Source organism: Scyliorhinus torazame, chromosome X (genome assembly GCF_047496885.1).
Source record: "Scyliorhinus torazame isolate Kashiwa2021f chromosome X, sScyTor2.1, whole genome shotgun sequence".
NCBI classification, from domain to species: domain Eukaryota; kingdom Metazoa; phylum Chordata; class Chondrichthyes; order Carcharhiniformes; family Scyliorhinidae; genus Scyliorhinus; species Scyliorhinus torazame.
Window position 1 is genome coordinate 28,222,094 of NC_092738.1, and position 24,421 is coordinate 28,246,514.

Below are 24,421 nucleotides of genomic sequence, written 5' to 3' on the forward strand. Positions count from 1 at the left end.
TCTGCACTTTCTCCCCGTGTGTGCGTGGGTTTCCTCCCGGGTGCTCCGGTTTCCTCCCACAGTCCAAAGATGTGCAGGTTAGGTTGATTGGCCATGATAAATTGCCCTTAGTGTCCAAAATTGTCCTTAGTGTTGGGTGGGGTTACTGGGTTATGGGGATAGGGTGGAGGTGTTGACCTTGGGTAGGGTGCTCTTTCCAAGAGCCGGTGCAGACTCGATGGGCCGAATGGCCTCCTTCTGCACTGTAAATTCTATGATGAAACTCCATGGATCACCGCATTGCTGTGTAGTGCATTAATATATCTAATGATAATGTTAGCAACCTGGTGGTATCTGCACACTAAGTTTTACAGTGAATGTTTCTGCCTTTTCTGTGGTCTGATGATGCATTTTCGAATTACAGACTAACGACTTGACTGTAGTGCACCTTGGAGTGAAGTTTAGCTGTCGCTTCACATTGCGAGAGATCCAGGAGCGGTGGTATGCACTGCTGTACGATCCTGTCATATCCAAGTAAGTGAAATGTCCAGAAAACCAAAAGCTGTTGAGCTCATTATATAACTGTGACAATATTCTACTACTCCTGTCCTTTTTCCCCCCTTTATAATGAACCTGAGAGTGTGGGAAGTTGGTGCTGAGGAATGGAATGTTTTTCACGTTGGTTATCCAGTCTTGGGTGTGGAGCAAAGTTTCCCCTTCTCTGCTTCAGTGTCAGAAGAGCACCCCCTACTGCCCTAGAATGACATCTTGCCTATACAATGGAACAACATGTACTGCAATCTGGTCAGCTTTCTGCGCTGTTCTTGACTTATGGCTCAAACTCAATCCATACAGAATCCCTACATCCATCAGATAGATCTGATTCTTATTTCTTCAAATAAGCTGGCTTTAATTCCAGGTTAGAGATGAACGGTTGGTATTTAAACCACCTTTTATACTGTGTCACTTTTCATTTATCTTTGGTCTTCCTTTCCTCCCTCCCCCAATCTCTCCACCAGTGATATTGACAAGGCCAGTAAGTTGCCACTTTCGACTTGCTAGTTGTACAAAGAGAAGCTGTTGGCGAGTGGGCAGGGGCGTTTCCAATCGGGAATATTAGCATGTGGCAAATCTTGTTGCCACTTCCGAGATATCACAACTTTATACACTAGAATAATTTCCCACCTAATGATGTGCTTGCATTTAAAACAAATCTGGTATAATTGTTGAGATTTAAAAAAAAAAAAACAGATCATTACAGTTGTGAAAGATGATTGTAAATAAATGGACCAGAAATTTGAAGCATGAATATAATGTTCAGACGTGTGCAAATTGCTTAAAAGATTTTGTTCAATGCTGGAAGAGCTGGATTTCACATCAGTCTCCTAACACTTTCTTCCCTATCAATCTCTTCAAGTAGGTCTCATGCCATTGGAAGATCATGTGAACCCAGATGTGTAACAGCTGTTTGTTCTTTCAGACTGGCTTGTCAGGCGATGAGACAACTTCATCCTGAAGCAATTGCAGCAATTCAGGCCAAAGCTCTTTATAGCAAGGCAGAGGAGCAACAGTTGGCAAAGATTGGATCGGTAACTATCTGATTGCTTCTGGAGCACTCGTATAGGTAAATGTTGGATGAGGCTTGGGTTATGGTGCCTTCTATGGTCAAAGGAGCCTGGCGGCATTGTCTTTGCTCGCACATGAAGAATTGCCTTTGGGCAGCACGGTGGCGCAGTGGTTAGCACTGCTGCCTCACGGCGGCGAGAACCCGGGTTGGATCCCGGCCCTGGATCACTGTCCGTATGGAGTTTGCACATTCTCCCCATGTCTGCGTGGGTCTCACCCCCACAACCCAAAGATGTGCAGGGTAGGTGGATTGGACACGCAAAATTGCCCCTTAATTGGAAAAAAGAATTGGGCACTCTAAATTTATTTTATTTAAAAAAAAAAAAAAATTGCCTTCAGTGAAACACTGGCGAGAGCTGCTGGTACTTTGGTGGAGCTGAATTCCAGCAAACCTCAGTGCCTTTAGAAGAGGTGGGGAATAACGTGTTCGCGCACATATGCATTAACAAAACATTTAACGTGATTCCCAAATGTTGTAATAAAACATACTCAATTGAAATGTACCTGGAATTGAATTGGAGCTGGCCCCTGATAAAATCAAGTATCTTTCTTCAGGTTTGGGCGATGGAGATTTTACACATGTGCCTGGAAATCATGACCTTCTGATTGATGCAATTGTCTGCTATTATTTACCATCTCTTTTTCTGTTCTATCCACAGACCAGTCAGCCCACACTGGACACCTTTCAGGATTTACTGAATAAACACCCAAATGTTTTCTATCAGTCGCGCACTGCCAAATCTCTGCAGGTTCATTGGCAGCTGATGAAACAGTACTACCTCTTAGAAGATCAAACAGGTAAAAGCTGTTTTGACTGCCGAGTGGAGAGTAGCCATTGATCCGTTTCTTTCTGCATACTCTTGGATCTCAAAGGGATTTCATCTGTGCTGATGAGGGCCACTTTTTCTTTAACCTGTCCCTGGTGTATGCACCTTCAAGCCTGGGGTGATGTGTGTGGCCATGTAAAACCGAGGCATCTGATGTGGAGATAAAATGTAGATTTGGTTAATGTTGTATTTACATTTAACAGAAGTCAAATGTTAGTGATGGGTGCATGGGCTCCCAGTTGAAGAGCAGCCAGGGTATAATTGAATGGCAGAACAAGTGCAAGGAGTTAAATGGCTGCCTCTTGTATTAAGTTGTACAACTCGGGAAGTTCCATATTTGTGCTAAGTCGCCTGATCTGAACCAGGGCAGCATAATCGTCCAGAAACTGATTGCCCTGAACCTTACTTTTTAAAAAATATATTTTATTCAAGATTTTTTGGCCAAACATAACAGTACGTAGTGTTTCTTTTAAACAACAATAAAGCAATATAAATGTTGAGCTGAACCCCTTTGTACGAACTTAATCCGTTCTAACTTTATAAACCCTGCCGTGTCGTTTAACCAGGTCTCCACACCCTGGGGTTTGGCTTCCTTCCACTTTAACAATGTCCTGCGCCGGGCTACTAGGGACGCAAAGGCCAAAACATCGGCCTCTCTCGCCTCCTGCACTCCCGGCTCCTCTGCAACCCCAAATATAGCCAACCCCCAGCTTGGTTCGACCTGAACCCCCACCACCTTCGAAAGCACCTTTGCCACCCCCACCCAAAACCCCTGTAGTGCCGGGCATGACCAGAACATGTGGGTGTGATTCGCTGGGCTTCTCTAGCATCTCGCACACCTAGCCTCTATCCCAAAAAATTTACTGAGCCGTGCTCCAGTCATATGCGCCCTGTGTAACACCTTAAATTGTATCAGGCTTAGCCTGGCATACGACGACGATGAGTTTACCCTACGTAGGGCATCAGCCCACAGCCCCTCCTCAATCTCCTCCCCCAGTTCTTCCCATTTCCCTTTCAGCTCATCTACCATGATCTCCCCCTCGTCCTTCATTTCCCTATATATGTCCGACACCTTACCATCCCCCACCCATGTCTCTGAGATCACTCTATCCTGCACCTCCTGCGTCGGGAGCTGCGGGAATTCCCTCACCTGTTGCCTCGCAAAAGCCCTCAGTTGCATATACCGAAATGCATTCCCTTGGGGCAACCCATATTTTTCCGACAGCGCTCCCAGACTCGCAAACGTCCCATCTACGAACACATCTCTCAATTGTGCTACCCAATTTGCCATGCTCCAAATCCCCCATCCATTCTCACCGGAACAAACCTATGGTTATTTCTTATCGGGGACCGCACCGAGGCTCCCGTCCTTCCCCTATGCCGTCTCCACTGCCCCCAAATTTTCAATGTAGCCACCACCACCGGGCTTGTGGTGTATTTCTTCGGTGAGAACGGCAACGGTGCCGTCACCATAGCTTGTAGGCTAGTCCCCCTGCAGGACGCCCTCTCCAATCTCTTCCACGCCGCTCCCTCCTCTTCTCCCATCCACTTACACACCATTGAAATATTGGCGGCCCAGTAGTACTCACTTAGGCTCGGTAGTGCCAGACCCCCCTGTCCCAACTGCGCTGCAAAAATCCCCTCCTCACTCTCTGGGTCTTCCCAGCCCACACAAAACTCATAATACTCTTCTCGATTCTTTTGAAAAAAGCCTTCGTGACCACCACCGGGAGGCACTGAAACACAAAAAGGAATCTCGGGAGGACCACCATTTTAACCGCCTGCACCCTACCTGCCTGTGACAGGGACACCATGTCCCATCTCTTAAAGCCCTCCTCCATCTGTTCCATCAACCGCGTTAAATTAAGCCGATGTAATGTACCCCAATTCTTGGCTATCTGGATCCCCAAGTACCGAAAGTCCCTTGTTACCTTCCTCAACGGTAAATCCTCTATTTCTCTGCTCTGCTCCCCTGGATGCACCACAAACAACTCACTTTTCCCCATGTTCAATTTATACCCTGAAAACTCCCCAAGTATCCGCATTATCTCTGGCATCCCCTCCGCCGGGTCCGCCACATATAGCAACAAATCATCCGCATACAGAGATACCCGGTGTTCTTCTCCTCCCCTGAGTACTCCCCTCCACTTCCTGGAACCCCTCAATGCTATGGCCAGGGGCTCAATCGCCAGTGCAAACAGTAACGGGGACAGAGGACATCCCGGCCTCGTCCCTCTATGGAGCCGAAAATAATCAGACCCCCGTCCATTCGTGACCACCATCGGGGCCCTATACAGCAACTGTACCCATCTGATATACCCATCTCCAAAGCCAAATCTCCTCAGCACCTCTCACAAATAATCCCACTCCACTCTATCAAATGCTTTCTCGGCATCCATCGCCACCACTATCTCCGCTTCCCCCTCTGGTGGGGGCATCATCATTACCCCTAGCAGCCTCCGTATATTTGTATTCAGCTGTCTCCCCTTCACAAACCCAGTTTGGTCCTCATGAACCACCCCTGGACACAATCCTCTATCCTCGTTGCCATTACCTTGGCCAGAATCTTAGCATCCACATTCAGGAGGGAAATGGGCCTGTACAACCCGCATTGCAGCGGGTCTTTTTCCTTCTTTAGGAGGAGCGATATCGTTGCCTCTGACATAGTCGGGGGCAGCTGCCCCCTTTCCCTCGCCTCATTAAAGGTTCTCATCAGTAGCGGAGCCAGCAAGTCCATATATTTCCTATAGAATTCAACTGGGAATCCGTCTGGTCCCCGGGCCTTCCCCGCCTGCATGCTTCCAATCCCTTTCACTACTTCCTCCGTCTCAATCTGTGCTCCCAGTCTCACCCTCTCCTGCTCCTCCACCTTAGGGAATTCCAGCTGATCCAGAAAGCACATCATTCTCTCCTTCCCACCTGGGGGCTGAGCTTCATATAATCTTTCATAAAATGCCTTGAACACTCCATTCACTCTCTCCGCTCCCCGCTCCATCTCCCCCTCCTCATCTCCCTCGCTGCTCCCCTTTTCCTCAGTTGGTGGGCCAGCAACCTGCTCGCCTTCTCCCCATATTCGTACTGTACACCCTGTGCCTTCCTCCATTGTGCCTCTGCATTACCCGTAGTCAACAAGTCAAATTCTACATGTAGCCTTTGCCTTTCCCTGTACAGTCCCTCCTCCGGTGCCTCCGCATATTGTCTGTCCACCCTCAGAAGTTCTTTCAACAGCCGCTCCCTTTCCCTACCCTCCTGCCTTCCTTTATGTGCCCTAATAGATATCAGCTCCCCTCTAACCACTGCCTTCAGCGCCTCCCAGACCACTCACCTGGACCTCCCCATTATCATTGAGTTCCAAGTACCTTTCAGTACACCCCCTCACCCTTAAACACACCCCCTCATCTGCCAATAATCCCATGTCCATTCTCCAGGGTGGACGCTGTTCTTTTTCCTCCCCTATCTCCAGGTCCACCCAATGTGGAGCGTGATCCGAAATAGCTATAGCCGTGTACTCCATCCCCGTCACCTTCGGGATCAGTGCCCTTCCCAAAACAAAAAAGTCTCTATCTGTGAATAAACCTTGTGGACATAGGAGAAAAACGAAAACTCCTTACTCCTAGGTCTACTAAATCTCCAGGGGTCTACTCCTCCCATCTGCTCCATAAAGTCCTTAAGCACCCTAGCTGCAGCCGGCCTCCTTCCGGTCCTGGACCTCGATCTGTCCAGCCCTGGGTCCAGCACCATATTAAAATCTCCACCCATTACCAACTTCCCCACCTCTAGGTCCGGGATACGTCCTAACATACGCCTCATAAAGTTGGCATCATCCCAGTTCGGGGCATATACGTTCACTAAGACCAACGCCTCCCCTTGCAATTTGCCACTCACCATCACGTATCTGCCCCCACTATCCGCCACTTTGGTCTTTGCCTCAAACATTACCCGCTTCCCCACTAGTATAGCCACCCCCCTGTTTTTTGCGTCTAGCCCCCAATGAAACACCTGCCCCACCCATCCTTTGCGTAGTCTGACCTGGTCTATCAGTTTCAGATGCGTCTCCTGCAGCATAACCACATCTGCCTTAAGTTTCTTTAGGTGTGCGAGTACCCGTGCCCTCTTTATCGGCCCGTTCAGCCCTCTCACATTCCACGTGATCAGCCGGGTTGGGGGGCTCTTTACCCCCCCACCCTTGTCGACTAGCCATCTCCTTTTTCAATCCAGCTCCTCACCCGGTTCCCACGTAGCCGTATCTCCCCCCCCCAACGGCGCCCTCCCGCCCCGACCACCCCACCCCATACCAGCTCCCCATTCTCCCCAGCAGCAGCAACCCAGTTAACCCCCCCCCCCGCTAGATCCCTCGCTATCGTAATTGCACCCCCATGTTGCTCCCAGAAGTCAGCAAACTCTGGCCGACCTCGGCTTCCCCCCGTGACCTCGGCTCCCACTGTGCGAGGCCCCCTCCTTCCTGCTTCCCTGTTCCCACCATGATTACCATAGCGCGGGAACAAAGCCCGCGCTTCCCATTTGGCCCCGCCCCCAATGGCCGGCGCCCCCAGCTCCTCATCCTCTTTCCCCCCCCCCCCCCCCACGGCATGGGGAAGAGAGAAAAGTTACAGGGTCGCAGGATTAACAACTTGAGAAATCATCTCTTCACCCCACATATTCGCCCCACCACTTTGTCCCAAACGTTCTTTTTCTAGCCCGCTTATTCCAGTTTCTCCTCGACAATAAATGTCCACGCCTCTTCTGCCGTTTCAAAGTAGTGGTGTTTCCCTTGATGTGTGACCCACAGTCTTGCCGGCTGCAGCATTCCAAATTTAACCTTCCTTTTGTGCAGCACCGCCTTGGCCCGATTAAAGCTTGCCCTCCTTCTCGCCACCTCCGCACTCCAATCTTGATATACGCGGATCACCGCGTTCTCCCACCTACTGCTCCGAGTTTTCTTTGCCCATCTGAGGACCATCTCTCTGTCCTTATATCGGAGAAATCTCACCACTATGGCTCGAGGAATTTCTCCAGCCCTCTGTCTTCGCGCCATAACTCGATAGGCTCCCTCCACCTCCAATGGGCCCGTCGGGGCCTCCGATCCCATTAACGAGTGCAGCATCGTGCTCACATATGCCCCGACGTCCGCCCCTTCTGCACCTTCAGGAAGACCAAGAATCCTTAGATTCTTCCTCCTCGCATTATTCTCCAGCACCTCCAGCCTTTCCGCACACCTTTTCTATTGTGCCTCGTGCATCTCTGTCTTCACCACCAGGCCCTGTATGTCGTCCTCATTCTCAGCAGCCTTTGCCTTCACGACCCGAAGCTCCTGCTCCTGGGTCTTTTGCTCCTCCTTTAGCCCTTCAATCGCCTGTAATATCGGGGCCAACAGCTCCTTCTTCATCTCCTTTTTAAGTTCTTCCACGCAACGCCGCAGGAACTCTTGTTGGTCAGGGCCCCATATTAAACTGCCTCCTTCCGACGCCATCTTGCTTTGTGCTTGCCTTCCTTGCTGCTGCTCTAGAGGATCCACCGCAATCCGGCCACTTTCCTCTCCTTTTTCATCCGTGTCCAGGGGGGATTCCCTTCTGGTTTACCGCACAGTGTTTTTAGCCGTGAAAATTACCGTTGGGGCTCCTATCAAGAGCCCAAAAGTCCTTTCCACTGGGAGCTGCCGAAACGTGCGACTTAGCTGGTCATCACCGCACCCGGAAGTCGCCCTGAACCTTACTGATCAGTGACTCACTAACAATGACTTATCTGATGTCCCCCACCCCTTACAAGTTATAAAAAAAAAAAAAAAAAAGTATGTTGACACTTGCTGTCTAGCGCGCCAAGATGGTGAATGTTGACCAGCATGAGGTGCATTGAGTGAAATAGCAGAGGGCACCCAGCATCTGATAGATTTGTTGCCTGGTGGGAGTTCATGCCTTCAGGATTGATGAAAAATTAATTAGTTTATATTAAAAAAAAAAGGTCAGGCTGGCATAACCAAGCAGATGAGCTGGATCCTAATCACAGGGTATTGTTTTGAATCTGGGAGTGAATATTGCTACTTGACTTGTACCTGACAGGAAGGGGCAATAAAAAGTTACGGAAAATTGAGTATAATTCATCTGTCTCCCATTGGTGAATAGCACAAAGAGCAGTGGAGAGACCTGGCCCAAAAGAAATTCCAATCTTTGGGCTAAAGAAAGCTGTAGGCATCTTCCCCTCGATCCTTCTACATTCAGCCATGTGGCCTTCAGCTGTCTCCACCCTGCATTCTGGAATGCTCACCTAAGCCCTGTTTTACCTCTCTCCCTCTCTCCCTCTCTCCCTCTCTCCCTCTCTCCCTCTCTCCCTCTCTCCCTCTCTCCCTCTCTCCCTCTCTCCCTCTCTCCCTCTCTCCCTCTCTCCCTCTCTCCCTCTCTCCCTCTCTCCCTCTCTCCCTCTCTCCCTCTCTCCCTCTCTCCCTCTCTCCCTCTCTCTCTTTCCTCCCCCCCACCCCCCCCACACACACACTTCAGTTTCCTCATTTTCTGAGCACTCCTTTACCTAGATACATAGAACATACAGTGCAGAAGGAGGCCATTCGGCCCATCGCGTCTGCACTGACCCACTGAAGCCCTCGCCCTTTGGTCACTCAATGTCTGCTTTCGTCTTTATGAAATATTTTTGGACATTGTTACTTTAAAGAGTTATCTGCTTTTCTGCTGTTCATTAAAGCAATTACACATTAACCTGGTGTGGTGACTTTACTGTGTTTTCACGACTGGTTCTTTACTCTTTTTAGTCCAACCATTACCGAAGGGAGATCAAGTTTTGAATTTTTCTGATGCGGAAGACATGATTGATGACAGCAAACTCAAGTAAGAATACCAAGATTTGTATACATTGGGAAACTGTGAATGTGATTTCTCTGTATCCCCCGATTTATATTCTTGTCAAAATGACCTCTTGAGCAGTGACATAATAAGAGGTGGGATGTTAGCCGTTTACCTCCTGGGTCCTGGGGTTGAATCCAGCAGGAAGAGAGTTTGTTTTTGGGTGTAACAACCTAATTTGGGATAAGTCTCAACCTGATTTCTAGTGTGCGGGTTTGCGCAAAAACCTCATTGGACTTATGAATCTTAGTCATGTGGTAATGAATAGCACAAAGAGCAATGGAGAGACCTGGGCCAAAAGAAATTCCAATCTTTGGGCGAAAGAAAGGTCGAGGCGTCTTCTCCTTGACCCCCTTCTACCTTCAGCTGTCTCCACAGCTCGGCTGTGTTTTTAAGGTTTATATTTTCTTCCTGAGGCAGAGGGAGCTTTACTGTTGACAGTTGGCAATCTGGGGTGGAACATTGCTGCGAGACATTAATACAAAATCATGGTTTCTTGCGAACTAGGGGGTTAATATGATGAGGATTTGGACTGACTTATCGAAAGCTCTGATTCCTACCCTGACAAGTGCCGATTCAGCTTTCTGTAAGTAACAACGCCATTGCTGACGATAAGAAACCTGAGGCTGCATTTTACCTATATTGATTCAAATGGGACAGCCTGGAACAGGGCTTCTGAATTGGGCCATTTCAGAGATCGTACTTTTTTTCCCTTCCCACCTCCACTCCCTGTGAAAATGGCTAAATGTGCTTCTTAGACTGTGGTGCACATTGCAAAGATGATTTGAGTGAGTGAGGCACTGCTGGGCCTGAAGTGCCTGTCGAACCACATGAGAATGAGTCGGGTCCTTCAGGGCAGGGGCATGAACCTGGTCATGAAGTGAAGGGGGAGGCATCTTGGCTGCAGTAGAATACTGTGTAATACTTTTTTTTATATTCCTTTCCCAGAGAAACAAGAGATGATGTCCTGGAACATGGTAGGTTGCCAAATTCCAGTATGTGGTGATGAAATGTTTGCTGTTAAAGCTAATTATCCAGAGTCCACACCAAGGTCACATGGTTCCTGCCATGTCAATGTATCTTGAAGGTCTTTATTGCATCCTGTTTTTGATGGTGTTTTGTCACAAGCATTTCTTATCCACTCTTTCAAACTTGAGTTCAACTGTTTGATGTTCTGCGAGCATTTAGATTGTTGTGTGCAGTTATTCTTTTGTTCAGGGACATGGTCGGCATGTTGTGATTGTGTGACCCTGTATGGTTCAAAAGGAAGCTGTGAAAGATAACACTGCCATATAATTCACAGCTGCTCATTGACACTTCCTTGAATCATAGAAGCCCTACAGTGCAGAAGGAGGCCATTTGGCCCATCAAATCTGCACCGACCCTCTGAAAAGAGCACCCTACTTATTCCTCTCCCCAGCCCTATCCCCATAACCCCACGTAACATGCACCTCTTCGGACTGTGGGAGGAAACCGGAGAAAACCCACACAGACAGGGGGGTACGTGCAAACTCCACACAAGACCGTATTTCAACTGGAGTGTAATTGGTCTCTAGTAACAGGGACCAGGTACTCCTAGGAGCTTTAATGCCTTCATAAGTGTGTTTCTGAGCCATGGCGTTAGTGTGTTATAGTGAATGGTTGGTTTTATATTTTTCATTTGTTGTTGAAGGTATCCAAGAGACAAATGTCGAACTAATGTTGTGAAGTTATTTAATACTGATTTAATATATGGAGTATATTAAATTGGAGACGAGGCTGAGATGCAAAAGAGATGTTCAAAATCATGAAGGACCTGGACAGCGGATTGGGAGAAACTGTTCCCACTTGTGAAAGAATTGAGAAGCAGAGGGCAGAGAATTAAAGTAATTGGCAAAGGAAGCAAAATTGGTACGAGAACGAGGAAAGACCTTTTCATGCAATGAGTGGTTATGCTGGAGTGTGGTAGAGACCGGTTCAATCGAGGCATTCAAAAGGGAATTTGACTGTTATTTCAAAAGAATATGCAGGTTTTTTTTTGGGGGGGGGGGTTGGAGAAAGCAGGAGGATGGAATTGTTCATTTGGACGGCCTGTGCAGACCCGAGGGGCCGAATGGCCTCTTGTGACAATTCTGTGATTCCTAGGTAGGGATGCAAATGTCCTGGAATTATTGAGAGAGTTTGCTGCAATGGAGGTGGGGAGGTGATGCGGTGCTGTTATTTCGGCCTGGATGGGGGGACTGAATTACTTTTCGATGCTTGTTCAAAGATCTTGACGCATAGTGTGGGATGGATGAAAAATGCCGACTGGCATTTCTTTCAGTGCTGATCCAACATCTTCCTGCTCTGCCATGGCCCATGTTGTCGAGCAAGCCATTAGCCAGTTTACATTTTGCCTGAAAATCTATGCTGCAACAAGTTGCTCTGATTCTTTTTATAAAAAAAAAAAGCCCACAGTTTTTGTGTTTTTATTCCAGAACTCACGCTTGCAGATCGGCGTCAGAAGCGAGAGATTCGGCAGCTGGAGCAGGAGCTCCCGAAGTGGCAGGTTCTTGTTGACAGTGTCACAGGTGAAAGAGCAAACAGTGACTGAAGGGTCCCATTGGCATCACTAAACCATTTGATTTTTGGGTATATCTCAAGCTGCAGGAGCCTCAGCAAAGCAGTCACTCCATGAAACAGTCACATTGGAAATGTTAGGAATGTTTGTGATTTTTGATACTTCAATTGGAGAACTTTTATGGTTCTATGTCCCACTGCACAAAACCTGCTTTGCCGCATCATGTGTTTGAGAATACCCCACCAGGATTGGCACATTGGAACAGCATCTTGATGCTCAAACCAGCTGTGAAATTGAATGACAGAATGCGGAGTACCCAGGGTTTCCCCTTTGCTCGTTCATAGACTGGTTCACAGCATTCATTTGTTGGGCGGCACAATGGCGCAGTGGCTACGGCGCTGAGGATCCGGGTTCGATCCCGGCCCCGGGTCACCGTCTGTGTGGAGTTTGCACATTCTCCCTGTGTCTGCGTGGGTCTCACCCCCACAACTCAAGGATGTGCAGGGTAGGTGGATTGATCCCACTAAATTGCCCCTTAATTGCAAAAAAAAGAATTGGGTACTCTAAATTTATATATGAAAGAACAGCATTTATTTGTATAAGCTGGTGGTGACAACCCTAATAGCATCATGGCTGTGGTACACACAAGTCACAAGAAATAAAACAAATTCTTCACTCCAAAATGCTACCACTATAGCTGTGTTTACAATCCACTGCATTTGTCAAATATATGAAAGAATGTTTTTGTTTATCGCTTTGGGAGATGATTGTGGAAACTCTTATTACAACGCTGCCAAGAATATCCCCAGTGTCCATCACAGCCCCATCTTACCTCCTCACATTGGTCACTAATCTCTGGCCACGGTGAGCAGGTGTCGTCTGATATTTCTATGAATTCTAACCGATGATGTAAATTATATTAAAAATTATCAGCATGAGAAAGTTCAACTTTACTTCCTCAAAGAACAATAGTTGCCAGAATTTTATTGAGGCAATGATTTGTAAGGAGCATTTGAAAAATGTGCATAATTTTTATAATGGTAATATTCCCTCTAGAAAAGGCCCGACTATAAAATGACCCAATTTTGTTTCCTTAAGGTATCAGCTCTCCTGACTTTGATAACCAGACGCTTGCTGTTTTACGAGGCAGAATGGTCAGATATTTGATGAGGTCTCGAGAGGTAAGGCAATATTTTGATTGATGTGTAGATGGTTGTAGCGTGTATTGGTCATTTTGTTTCAGTTTTGAAGACACAGGGACCGTTTTAAAAACTGCAAATGTCCTGCAGGTCAGTCGGTAATTTTGAACAGGAGCCTTCTCCAGAACTGTCTATGTCAGACAGGCAGAGTTTCCATCTTTTGGTGTTCTGAGCTCCTCCATTATAAGATTACAGAATTGATTAAAGCACAGACGGAGGCCATTTGACCTATTTTATTGACCCTCTGCAAGAGCAACTCGACTAGTCCTACTCTCATCTCTCTTCCCCCTTAGACCAGGCATTGTCAAATTCGGGGGTGGGTCGCGGGCGGGTGTCGGGAGGGTCGCGGAGCCGTCCATCGTGGCGCTCCCGATCGCGCAAATACGCGCACAACAGCCGGCTTTTAATAATGTCGGCTGCAAGCGGTCTTCAAAATGGCCAGGAACAGATTTTTTAAAAAATCAGCCGCACTGCGCATGAAATGCCCAATCATCAGTGCGCATGCGCAGTGCGGCAGCATTTATATTAAAAAAAAAAAAATAAAAAAATATATGGTCGCAGCCTTTTTTTTTCAAGTTCGGGGGGGCCAAAGGTACCATTGGGGCCAAAGGGACCCAAAACCATTTCCTCTATTTTTGTCAGCAACAAACAAGGTAAGAGAAAATGGTGGGTCGCGCAGGTCGGCTGGCGTGGGCCACGAAGGTCGGCCGGCGTGGGTTGCGAAGGTCGGCCGGGTTGGGTCCCGAAGGTTGGCCGGTTGGTAAAAATGGGTCCCCGGGGAAAATAAAGTTTGAAGAACACTGCCTTAGACCGTCAAATTTCTTTCTTTCCAGATAATTATCCAATGCTTTCTTTTAGAGGTCTTGACTGGTCCTGCTGTGGGGTGACCACACCTGTAAAGCTCTCAACCTCATAGATGCACCACAGTGATGACCAAAGTTACTCGAGCTCTGAAACCCAGAGCTCAATGCAGTGCACTCCGCATCCGAACTACTTGCTGCATTAAAACATGTTTATCTTCATTGTGTTGTTGCTTCTTTTGCCAATCATCGTGAATCTGTGTCCTCTCGTACTCAAACTGTCTGCCGTTGGGAAGAATTTCTCTCCATCTACTCCATGATATTATCACCTCCGTCAAATCCTCTCAACCTGCTCAAAGGAGAAGTCCCAGCTTCTCCAGTCTACCCACATTACAGAAGTCCCTCATCCTTGGAACCATTCTCGTGAAACTTTTCTGCACTCTCTGAACCCTTCATAACCTTCCTGAAGTGTGGTACCCAGAACTAAACACCGTGCTCTCGTTGATGCTGAACCAGCTTTAACATAACCTCCTTGCTTCTGTATTGTTTGCCCCTATTTATAAAGCCCCAGAATCCTGCATGCTTTATTAACCACTTTTTCAATCTGCCTTGCCGCTTGCCATCTCTCCCAGAATTGTCCTAATGTCCCAGGAATCTAAAGTTCTTCCTGCACCATCTTTCCAGCTTCACATTCACCTGTTCTTCCCTCCTCTATGTTCACTAGCACATGGTACTGGGAATAATCCAGCAATGACCAGCTTTTGAAGTCTTGCTTGCTAGATTCTTGCCTAGTTCCCTAAAATGTGGCTGCAGGGCCCTAATCCCTTTTTCCACCCATACCAATACGGACCACACCAGCTAGCTGTTCATCCTGCTGAGTGTTCTGCAGCTGCTAAGTGACATCCTTGACCCTCACACCCAGAGGCAACATACAATATAGATTCATGTCTGCAGCCACAGAGACGCCATTAAATCCTCTCACTATTGCTTTCCCAGTCTTCCTCTTACCCTTGTACAGCTGGCCATAATGACAACTCTTCCTGCACTTCCCAGAAGAATCCTCTGGAACCATCACTCTCTAGTATCCAGAACAGAGCACTGGCTGTAAAGAGATGTACTCCGAACTTCTGCATTGCCTGCCTAGTCCTCCTTGTTTTGTCTGGTGGTCACCCATTTCCTCTCCTTGTGTACGCTTAAGCTGTGAGGTGACCACATCCATGAAGCTCTCAACCTCACAGTTGCATCGCAATGGCACCCGATGTTGCTCGAGCTCGGAAAGAGCTCCAGCTACTGCAGCTGATGATGCTGCCTGCATGAATGGTTATCCAGGACTAATGACCTTGAAATGCATACCTGAAGGAGCAGATAGGGGAATTGTGAAGATATCAACACTGTATATCAGAACTTGTATAAATCCAAACAAAATATATACCATCCCTTTAATAATATAGGCACAATGTAGCTTTTATGGCCATTAACCATTATGGTCTTCAGCCTTGTGTGTTACTAATTCAGTGTCATTGCTGGATTGTGAACACCGATTTCTGTGATGGGAAAAATCACAAAAATGCTGAATCTTTAAGGACTTGGGACAGGTGACGTCATATATTCATCCCAATCCGTCCCGATTTCTTTTCCAAAACGGCCCCCTCTTTGAATGTCGTCTCCCCTCCCCATTTAACAAGTGCATTTCTTCTCAACAGATAACACTGGGTAGAGCCACAAAAGATAATCAAATTGATGTTGACCTCTCTCTCGAAGGACCAGCATGGAAAATCTCGAGAAGGCAAGGTAATGATGAGCAAGTTCTTCCATCTTGCACTTGTTGCTAGGTGACCGCAAACTTTGGACCAATTGATATCTATTTTTTAGTAGAGCTACTACTAATCCCACTCCCAATTCTCCCTTTCTTGTGTCTCCTCCCAAAGTGATTGACTGGTAGAATTCTGAGAAATACATTTGTCACTGGACATTTGGAATTTAAACTTGGTTTTTTTGGGAGGTTGATTAATGCTGGTATTGTAGCTGCCTGGATTTTTAGATTGGCTCTCCTTGTTTTTACATTTAGAGTACTCAATTAATTTTTTCCAATTAAGGATCAATTTAGTGTGGCCAATCCGCCTAGCCTGTGCATCTTTTTTGGGTGGTGGGGGCGAAACCCACGCAAACACGGGGAGAATGTGCAAACTCCACACGGACAGTGACCCAAAGCCGGGATCAAACCTGGGACCTCGCCGCCGTGAGGCAACAGGGCTAACCCACTGCGCCACCATGCTCTCCTTGTTCTAATGTGAAGTTCCTCGTTAGTATAGTGGTTAGTATCCCCGCGGGAGACCGGGGTTCAATTCCCCGATGGGGAGAGTTTATAGGGGCTGGTTTAGCACACTGGGCTAAATCGCTGGCTTTGAAAGCAGCCCAAGGCAGGCCAGCAGCACGGTTCAATTCCCGTACCAGCCTCCCTGAACAGGTGCCGGAATGTGGCGACTAGGGGCTTTTCACAGTAACTTCATTGAAGCCTACTTGGGACAATAAGCGATTTTCATTTTCAAGTAGCAGCTGAGTAGGAGCAAATAGGAATCTTAGCTAGATAATAAGACATGGCCCAAGAGAGGTTCTAATTAATGCTAAATGATAACCTTTTGTGTAGCAATGTATATCAAATGGCTGGGGGATGATATTTACTTTTGAAATGAATTTTTGTCTTCAAGGTATAATAAAACTGAAGAACAACGGAGACTTCTTCATTGCTAATGAAGGCCGACGTCCCATCTACATCGATGGTAGGCCTGTACTGAGTAGAAATAAATGGAAATTGAACAACAATTCTGTCGTTGAAGTAAGTGTCGTGTCAGAAACTAGATGAATCATCTTGCACTTGTCAAATATGAAAATGAAAATCGCTTATTGTCACAAGTAGGCTTCAAATGAAGTTACTGTGAAAAGTCCCTAGTCGCCACATTCCGGCGTCTGTTCGGGGAGGCTGTTACGGGAATATTTGATGTGTTGTGAAGAGTGTCGCACAAATAAAAAAAAATTATTGCAGAAAGGGACAATTTGAGCCTCAATATAAATATCTTTGCTCATGAGCATGGTTAATCCAATAGATGTAGTTCACTTGGAATTTCAGTAAGGTTTTGAAAACGTTCCTAGGGGAGATAAGTAGCCAATGGTGTTGCAGTGTGTATTTTGTGGGACCTTTGTTCTTCAAAATATTTGTGAATGATATGGAACTGTTACTGTAAGCAGGTAATGGGTAGAATGTGGATTGGTAATCTTCAGTGAGCGATTAACCAATAGATGGAAGAAATTTGTTTTAAGTTAACATTTCTCGCATTGAAAGCTTGTGAAATAAATTTGTTTTCCTGTCTTTTTGTAGATTGCTGGCCTTCGTTTTGTATTTTTAATTAACCAGGATCTGATTGCGCTAATCAGGGCTGAGGCTGCCAAAATGAACCAGCAGTGAGGGGAAGATTCCAGTCCCTGAGTAAACCGCCAATGTTCACTGGAAATAATGATGAAGGCGTCATTATTGGTGGCCAGGAATTTGTAAGCCTCCTGATCTCTGGACTGTAAAAACTGTTATCTAAATTTAGACAGATTAACAAACACAGGACCAGAGCCATTTGCTGTTACTGACCTAGCACCCGTCAATAGGCAAGTGAAGGTGTTGCTTTCGCCTTGCATGGACCAAGTGGATGAAAAATGATGCTGAATAGCTCGAATGTTCTTCGTCACTTTCACAAATTCTTTCCCATGTTCTGTCACAATTTTTTGTATGTTATTTAATAGAATTAAACCATGGATATTAATTCACAGTATAAGGAGGTAACATTTTCACTAAGTTGTTTCTGTATTCAGTTAAATTGTTCATGAATAGATTATAGATACGTAAAAATGTTTTTAGCTGCATCTTTCATTTCTGCATATGCACTACTCCATTGCCACTCTACTAAAACCTGTTGCAGTGATTTCATTTTGGTAATCTTTCAATTCCCAAAATTAAAAAGAAAAAACAACCGTTTCTCCACTTCTGATTTATACAGACCTTTTTTACAAAACTTGTAGCAAAATGGCTTCACAGCTCTCTGGGCATTGTTTGCGTTTCCTTGTTTGGGCAGCACGGTAGCACAATTGGATAGCACTGTGGCTTCACAGTGCGAGGGTCCCAGGTTCGATTCCCCGCTGGGTCCCTGTCTCTGCGGAGTCTGCACGTTCTCCCCGTGTCTGTGTGGGTTTCCTCCCACAGTCCAAAGACGTGCCGGTTAGGTGGATTGGCCATGATAAATTGCCCTTCGTGACCAAAAAGGTTAGGAGGGGTTATTGGGTTACGGGGATAGGGTGGAAGTGAGGGCTTAAGTGGGTGGGTACAGACTCGATGAGCCGAATGGCTTCCTTCTGCACTGTATGTTCTATGTTCAGGGACATCTGTGGTGAAAGATTTGAGCGATAGAGTAAACTGCAGCCCTCGGGGCCTCAGCTTTTGACCTGGCCCATTGCTGTGCTAGGCTATTCAGGGTGGTTCAGGAAACATTAAGCAGGAATTGGAGAACTGGCTAACACTTAAGTACTGCTACAGTAAGATCAGAACTGCCATCTCCAGCATTTTTCATGATGATTGGATGTTTTGACTTATTTGCAATACTTTGGAAAATGATTGTACACATTTTCAAAAAATTGACACGACCTACCACTAGGCTCACATCATCCAGTAGAGCCAGGTTTGGATCTGAGGCCCAAGATTGGATATCTAACTAAAATTTATGCATAAACCCTTGCCCTCCCTAAGTAATTTCTAATGAGGTCAGGCTAAATTATCTTTCCTCCGGGTGCTCCGGTTTTCTCCCACAAGTCCTGAAAGACGTGCTGTTGGGTGAATTGGACATTCTGAATTCTCCCTCCGTGTACCCGAACAGGTGCCGGAATGTGGCGACGAGGGGATTTTCACAGTTACTTCATTGCAGTGTTAATGTAAGCTTACTTGTGACAACAAAGATGATTATTATCGAAAGCTCCCAGGGATCGTAGATTGCCCATTCCTGTTGTAAATGCTTATACCAAACCAACGTAGGTCCTTGGGGCAAAAGAACAATTGTGTAGGTTCTGCTGATCGTTTTGCCAGGCATATTGCAGCAGTAATGAATAGTCTTCCACAGTTCAGTTTGTCTTCCCAATTTCAATTCTTGAGAGAATACATTTGCTCATAATGCTGAGAAATTGGTACAAGTGCTGCCAAGTTTCTCAGCTGTGATGTCAACTAGTGTGAGAACAGAATTTATTAAGTATGGATATACAAGGCCAATTTTTAGGGGTTGTCACTGAGATTGATGCTAACGGAATTCTGTTTCTGGCAGGTTATTAGATCATAACTGGTGGCACAAATTTAATTGTAATATTTCACGTAAACTGGAAGCGAATTCCATAATGGCTTTTAAAACTGAATATATTTCAAAAAGAGCAAGGGCATGGGACTAAGTGGATAGCTCCGAGCCAGCATAAGGACAAATAAGCTGGATGCTTTATATGCTGTATGACTATTTAAATACTCTATTTTGAGGAGGAGCAGCATTTGTTGATATTTACCTGTCCTAGCACAGCTTAAACAGATAGACAGTGGATTTGATAGGTTACACACCCTCTCAATACTGCTAAATGGAACTGATTGAATTTACTTTGAATTTTATTAAAGCAAGACAAAATTTCCAGAGCATGTACAACCATCGCAAAAGTAAAAAATAACTCTCCAAACAAGGTGCCGATGTTTATGGAAATACTTTTTAAAAAATAAATATTTTTTAAAGTTTTGCAAAGTTTTTCATTATAAATAGTAATAATCCTAACTGCTAAATAGAGTGAACATTAACATAGTGCAAAAAGAGAATATACAATAGCAATTGCCTAGATGTGACCCCACTCCCCTATGGGTCGCTGCTGCTGCTGACGTTTTAATTTTCCCTGAGAAGCCATTGGACGGTATTATGCAGCAGCAGCTCTGTACACTTGGCCAAATTATTTACACACACAAGTAGGCATCTGTTCATAGTGTTGTCGTCCCTTGCTTCTCCCAGACGGAGTTCGCTGCCGTTGTCGTCTCGTTCCGCTTCTGCGCACCTCTGCTTCTGCGGTCCTCCCGTCTTCTCTGTTCCTGTGGACGTTAAGTTTGTTAACGTTTCCCTGCCTCCCCCTCCCTGGCTCTTCTCTATTGTTGCCTGTCTCTTCCCTCTACCTGCTCCTGCCTGCAAACCCCCCCCCCCCCCCCCCCCTGGTCTATCTGTAGCTCCACCCACCACCTTGGACACTGCCTCGAAGAAGGCTGTCCAGTACTCCACAAGTCTGGGGCAGGACCAGAACATGTGGGCGTGGTTGGCTGGGCCTCCTTGGCACCGCTCACATCTGTCCTCCACCTCCAGGAAGAACCTACTCATACGGGTTCTTGTTTAGTGGGCTCTATGTACCACTTTTAGTTGTGTCAGGCTGAGCCTTGCGCACGTGGAGGTGGAGTTGACCCTATGCAGTGCTTTGCTCCAGAGTCCCCACTCTATTTTGATCCCCGGGTCCTCCTCCCACTTCATTCTTGTGTCCAGTACGGCGTCGGCCCCATCTACCAGTCGGTCATACATGTCACTACAGTTTCCTTTATCTAGTATGCTTGCGTCCAGTAACTCTTCCAGTAGTGTCTGTCGTGGCGGATGTGGGTATGTCCCTGTCTCCTTTCGTAGGAAGTTTTTTTTAGTTGCAGGTACCTTAGCTCGTTCCCCCTGGCTAGTTGGAATTTCTTTATCAGTTCGCCCAGTGTTGCGATCCTGCGTCCATGTATAGGTCCCTGACTGTCAGTGTCCTTCTGTCCTGTCCCCACCTTTTGAAGGTGGCGTCAGTCAGCGCTGGCGTGAACCTATGGATGTTGCAGATGGGAGCTTTACCCGACATTCTGGTCAGGCCAAATTGTTGCCGTAGTTGGTTCCAGGACTGGAGGGTGGCTATTACCACCGGGCTGCTGGAGTGTTTTTTGAGTAGGGATGGGAACGCCACCGTGGTGAGAGCCCGGAGGGAGGTCCCCATGCAGGTGGCCTCTTCTGCGCGCACCCATTCGGCTTCTGGCTCCTTGATCCATCCCCTTATTCACTCTGCTGTCGCCACCCAGTGGTAAAGTTGTAGGTTTGGGAGGGCAACCCCCCCCCCCCCCCCCCCCCCCCCTGGATTTTGTTTTGTGTATGACCTTCTTTGGGATCCTGGCATTCTTTTCCCCCCCCCACCCCCATACGAACTCTATGATTAGTTTGTCCAGTGCTTTGGAAAAGGCCTTGGGGATGTAGATCGGGATGGATCTGAATAGCAAGAGGTACCTGGGCAGCACGTTCATTTTGATCGTCTGGACTCTCCCCGCAAGGGAGAGTGTGAGTGTGTTCCATCCTTACAGGTCCTTTTTTACTTCTTGTCAGACTGGTGAGGTTCCATTTGTGGATCCCTTTCCAGGTTTATGGAAATACTAATGTTTGTCATGTGAATCATGTACTCGGGACTCCATTGCTGAGCTTCTGCCTACATCTCCCATTTATTTGGCTCTCTTCTCCTAAAACTGTTGTCTTCAGTTTCAGTGAATAGACACTGGGTAAGATCCCCAAGCAATTACCATGTACCTGGTCAGGAATTAAGACAGATTGCTTATCGTGGTATTAATAGATTCCCTTTCTCAATAAGGGGTATCATGGTGTCTTTCTTAGGATCAGTCTTGTTTGTTGTGACATAAATTGTCTATCCTTTGACAGTTTGCATAGCAAATGATACTTGAAAAGTTGTATGTGGACATCAAGTGACAACAGGTTCAGGTTTAGCCACAATTCCTTCAGTAATGGAATAGCTTGTAACTCTCGAGACTCATTAAAAATGGCTGGCCACGTAGATGAGGAATCAGGATGGCCAGTGCTTCTCGAACTGCAAATCAACACAGGAAACTGTCAAAGGCATAAACAGCATAATGAGCTACAAAGTGAAGATGAGCAGCATCTCCAGCAACAGCGCACCCCTCTCCGATAAACTCAATGTATTCTATGCTTGGTTCGAGCAGGAAATCAACGATCCGCTGTCGAGTTGGCTTAGATAGGGTGGATGTGGACGTTGGGAAGTTGTTTCCATTAGAAGGGGAGACTAGGACCCGGGGGCACAGCCTTAGAATAAAAGGGAGTCACTTTAGAACAGAGATGAGGAGAAATTTCTTCAGCCAGAGAGTGGTGGGTCTGTGGAATTCATTGCCACAGAGGGCGGTGGAGGCCGGGACGTTGAGTGTCTTTAAGACAGAAGTTGATAAATTCTTGATTTCTCGAGGAATTAAGGGCTATGGAGAGAGAGCAGGTAAATGGAGTTGAAATCAGCCATGATTGAATGGTGGAGTGGACTCGATGGGCCGAATGGCCTTCCGCTCCTATGTCTTATGGAGTTCCCCAGCAGCCCAAAACACACCGTCACAGCTTCCAAAGTCAAATCGGCTTTCCTGAAAATGAACCCTTGAAAGGCGACGGGTCCGGATGGGATTCCTGGTCGTGCACTCAGAGCCTGCACGGACCAACTGGCAGATGTGTTCGCGGACATCTGTAACCTGTCCCCACTCCACTCCGAAGTCCCCACCTACTTCAAGAAGCCCACCATCATACACCCCGGTGCCAAAGAAGAACCAGGCAACGTGCCTCGATAACTACCGTCCGGTGGCCCTGACTTCAGTCGTAATGAAGTGCTTCGAGAGGTTGCTCATGAAGTGCATCACCTCCATACTCCCAGAACGCTTGATCCACTGCAATTCGCATACCGCCACAGCAGACACCATCTTCCTGAACCTACACTCCTCCATAGAGCATCTCGACAACAATAACTCCTACATAAGACCCCTCTTTATTGACTACAGCTCCTCCTTCAACACCATAATCCCAGCCAAGCTCATATCAAAGCTCCAAAACCTGACTTGGCTCCTCACTCTGCAACTGGATCCTCGACTTTCTGACCCACAGACCACAATCAGGAAGAATAAATAACAACACCCCCACAATCGTCCTCAATACCGGGGCCCCACAAGGCTGCATACTTAGCTCCCTACTTTACTCCCCGTACACACACGACTGCGCGGCAAAATTTGGTTCCAACTCCCATCTACAAGTTTGCTGACGATACAACCAAAGTGGGCCGGATCTCGAGTAACGACGAGTCAGAATACAGAAGGGAGACGGAGAACCTAGTGGAGTGGTGCAGCGACAACAATCTATCCCTCAATGCTAGCAAAACTAAAGAGCTGGTCATTGACTTCAGGAAGCAAAGTACTGTACACGCCCGTCAGCATCAACGGGGCCGAAGTGGAGATGATTAGCAGTTTCAAATTCCTAGGGGTACACATCTCCAAAAATCTGTCCTGATCCACCCACGTCTGCACTACCATCAAGAAAGCACAACAGCACCTATACTTCCTCAGGAAACTAAGGAAATTTGGCGTGTCCACATTAACCCATACCAACCTTTGCAGATGCACCATAGAAAGCATCCTATCTGGCTGCATCACAGCCTGGTATGGCAACTGCTCGGCCCAGGACTGCAAGAAACTACAGAGAGTCGTGAATACAGCCCAGTTCATCACACAACCTGCCTCCCATCCATTGACTCCATCTACACCTCCAGCTGCCTGGGGAAAACAGGCAGCATAATCAAAGACCCCTCCCACCCGGCTTACTCACTCTTCCAACTTCCATCAGGCAGGAGATACAAAAGTCTGAGAACAAGCACGAACAGACTCAAAAACAGCTTCTTCCCCGCTGTTACCAGACTCCTAAACGACCCTCTTATAGACTGACCTGATTAACATTACACCCTGTATGCTTCATCCGATGTCGGTGTTATGTAGTTACATTGTGTACCTTGTGTTGCCCTATTATGTATTTTCTTTTATTTCCTTTGTCTTTTCATGTACTTAATGATCTGTTGAGCTGCTCGCAGAAAAATACTTTTCACTGGACCTCAGTACACGTGACAATAAACAAATCCACCTGGCATTGGAGGGGTACTGGAGAGGAGTGGCGGGAGTAATATCCCAGGTGGTGAAAGTCCGGGTCAAGCCAAGCTGGGGGCTAGCAATATTTGTAGTAGTGGATGAGCCGGGAGTGCAGGAGGCGAAAGAGGCCGGAATTCTGGCCTTTGCGTCCCTAGTAGCCCGGCGAAGGGTCTTGCTATTGTGGAAGGAGGCGAAGCCCCCTAGCCTGGATTAACGACATGGCGGGGTTCATAAAATTGGAGAGAATTAAGTTTGCTTTGAGAGGGTCTGCACAGGGGTTTTACAGGCAGTGGCAACCGTTCCTAGAATATCTCGCGGAGCGTTAGAAGGAGGTCGGTCAGCAGCAGCAACCCTGGGGGGGGGGGGGAGAATGAGAGATTGTTTGAGGGAATGGACGAGCGGGAGATGGCATGGAGGGTGGGGACAAACGGTACGTGCGGCCAAGAGCCAGTGTATAAAGCTTTGTAAATATACCATCGTGCCATGTATATATCTTGCTCAGGGTGATTTTGCATTATTTTGTTACACGGGGGGGGGGGGGGCGTTATTGTTTGTAAGGGGAAAAAACTGTGTTGTTAA

General features: G+C 46.9%; 1 protein-coding gene across 3 annotated transcripts in view; it reads left to right on the forward strand.

The window, feature by feature from the left end:
* Positions 1–17,845, forward strand: part of mcrs1 (microspherule protein 1) — a 30,802-nt gene extending 12,957 nt beyond the window's left edge. For all 3 annotated transcript variants that reach the window (XM_072493886.1, XM_072493887.1, XM_072493888.1), the window contains 10 exons: positions 404–513; positions 1,460–1,568; positions 2,265–2,403; positions 9,190–9,265; positions 10,229–10,257; positions 11,737–11,829; positions 12,918–13,000; positions 15,522–15,609; positions 16,527–16,654; positions 17,195–17,845. In XM_072493886.1, coding sequence (XP_072349987.1) covers positions 404–513; positions 1,460–1,568; positions 2,265–2,403; positions 9,190–9,265; positions 10,229–10,257; positions 11,737–11,829; positions 12,918–13,000; positions 15,522–15,609; positions 16,527–16,654; positions 17,195–17,281 — 942 coding nt within the window. In that variant the 3' untranslated portion in view covers positions 17,282–17,845. The remainder of the gene's footprint in view (positions 1–403; positions 514–1,459; positions 1,569–2,264; positions 2,404–9,189; positions 9,266–10,228; positions 10,258–11,736; positions 11,830–12,917; positions 13,001–15,521; positions 15,610–16,526; positions 16,655–17,194) is intronic.
* Positions 17,846–24,421: the final 6,576 nt, after the last annotated feature.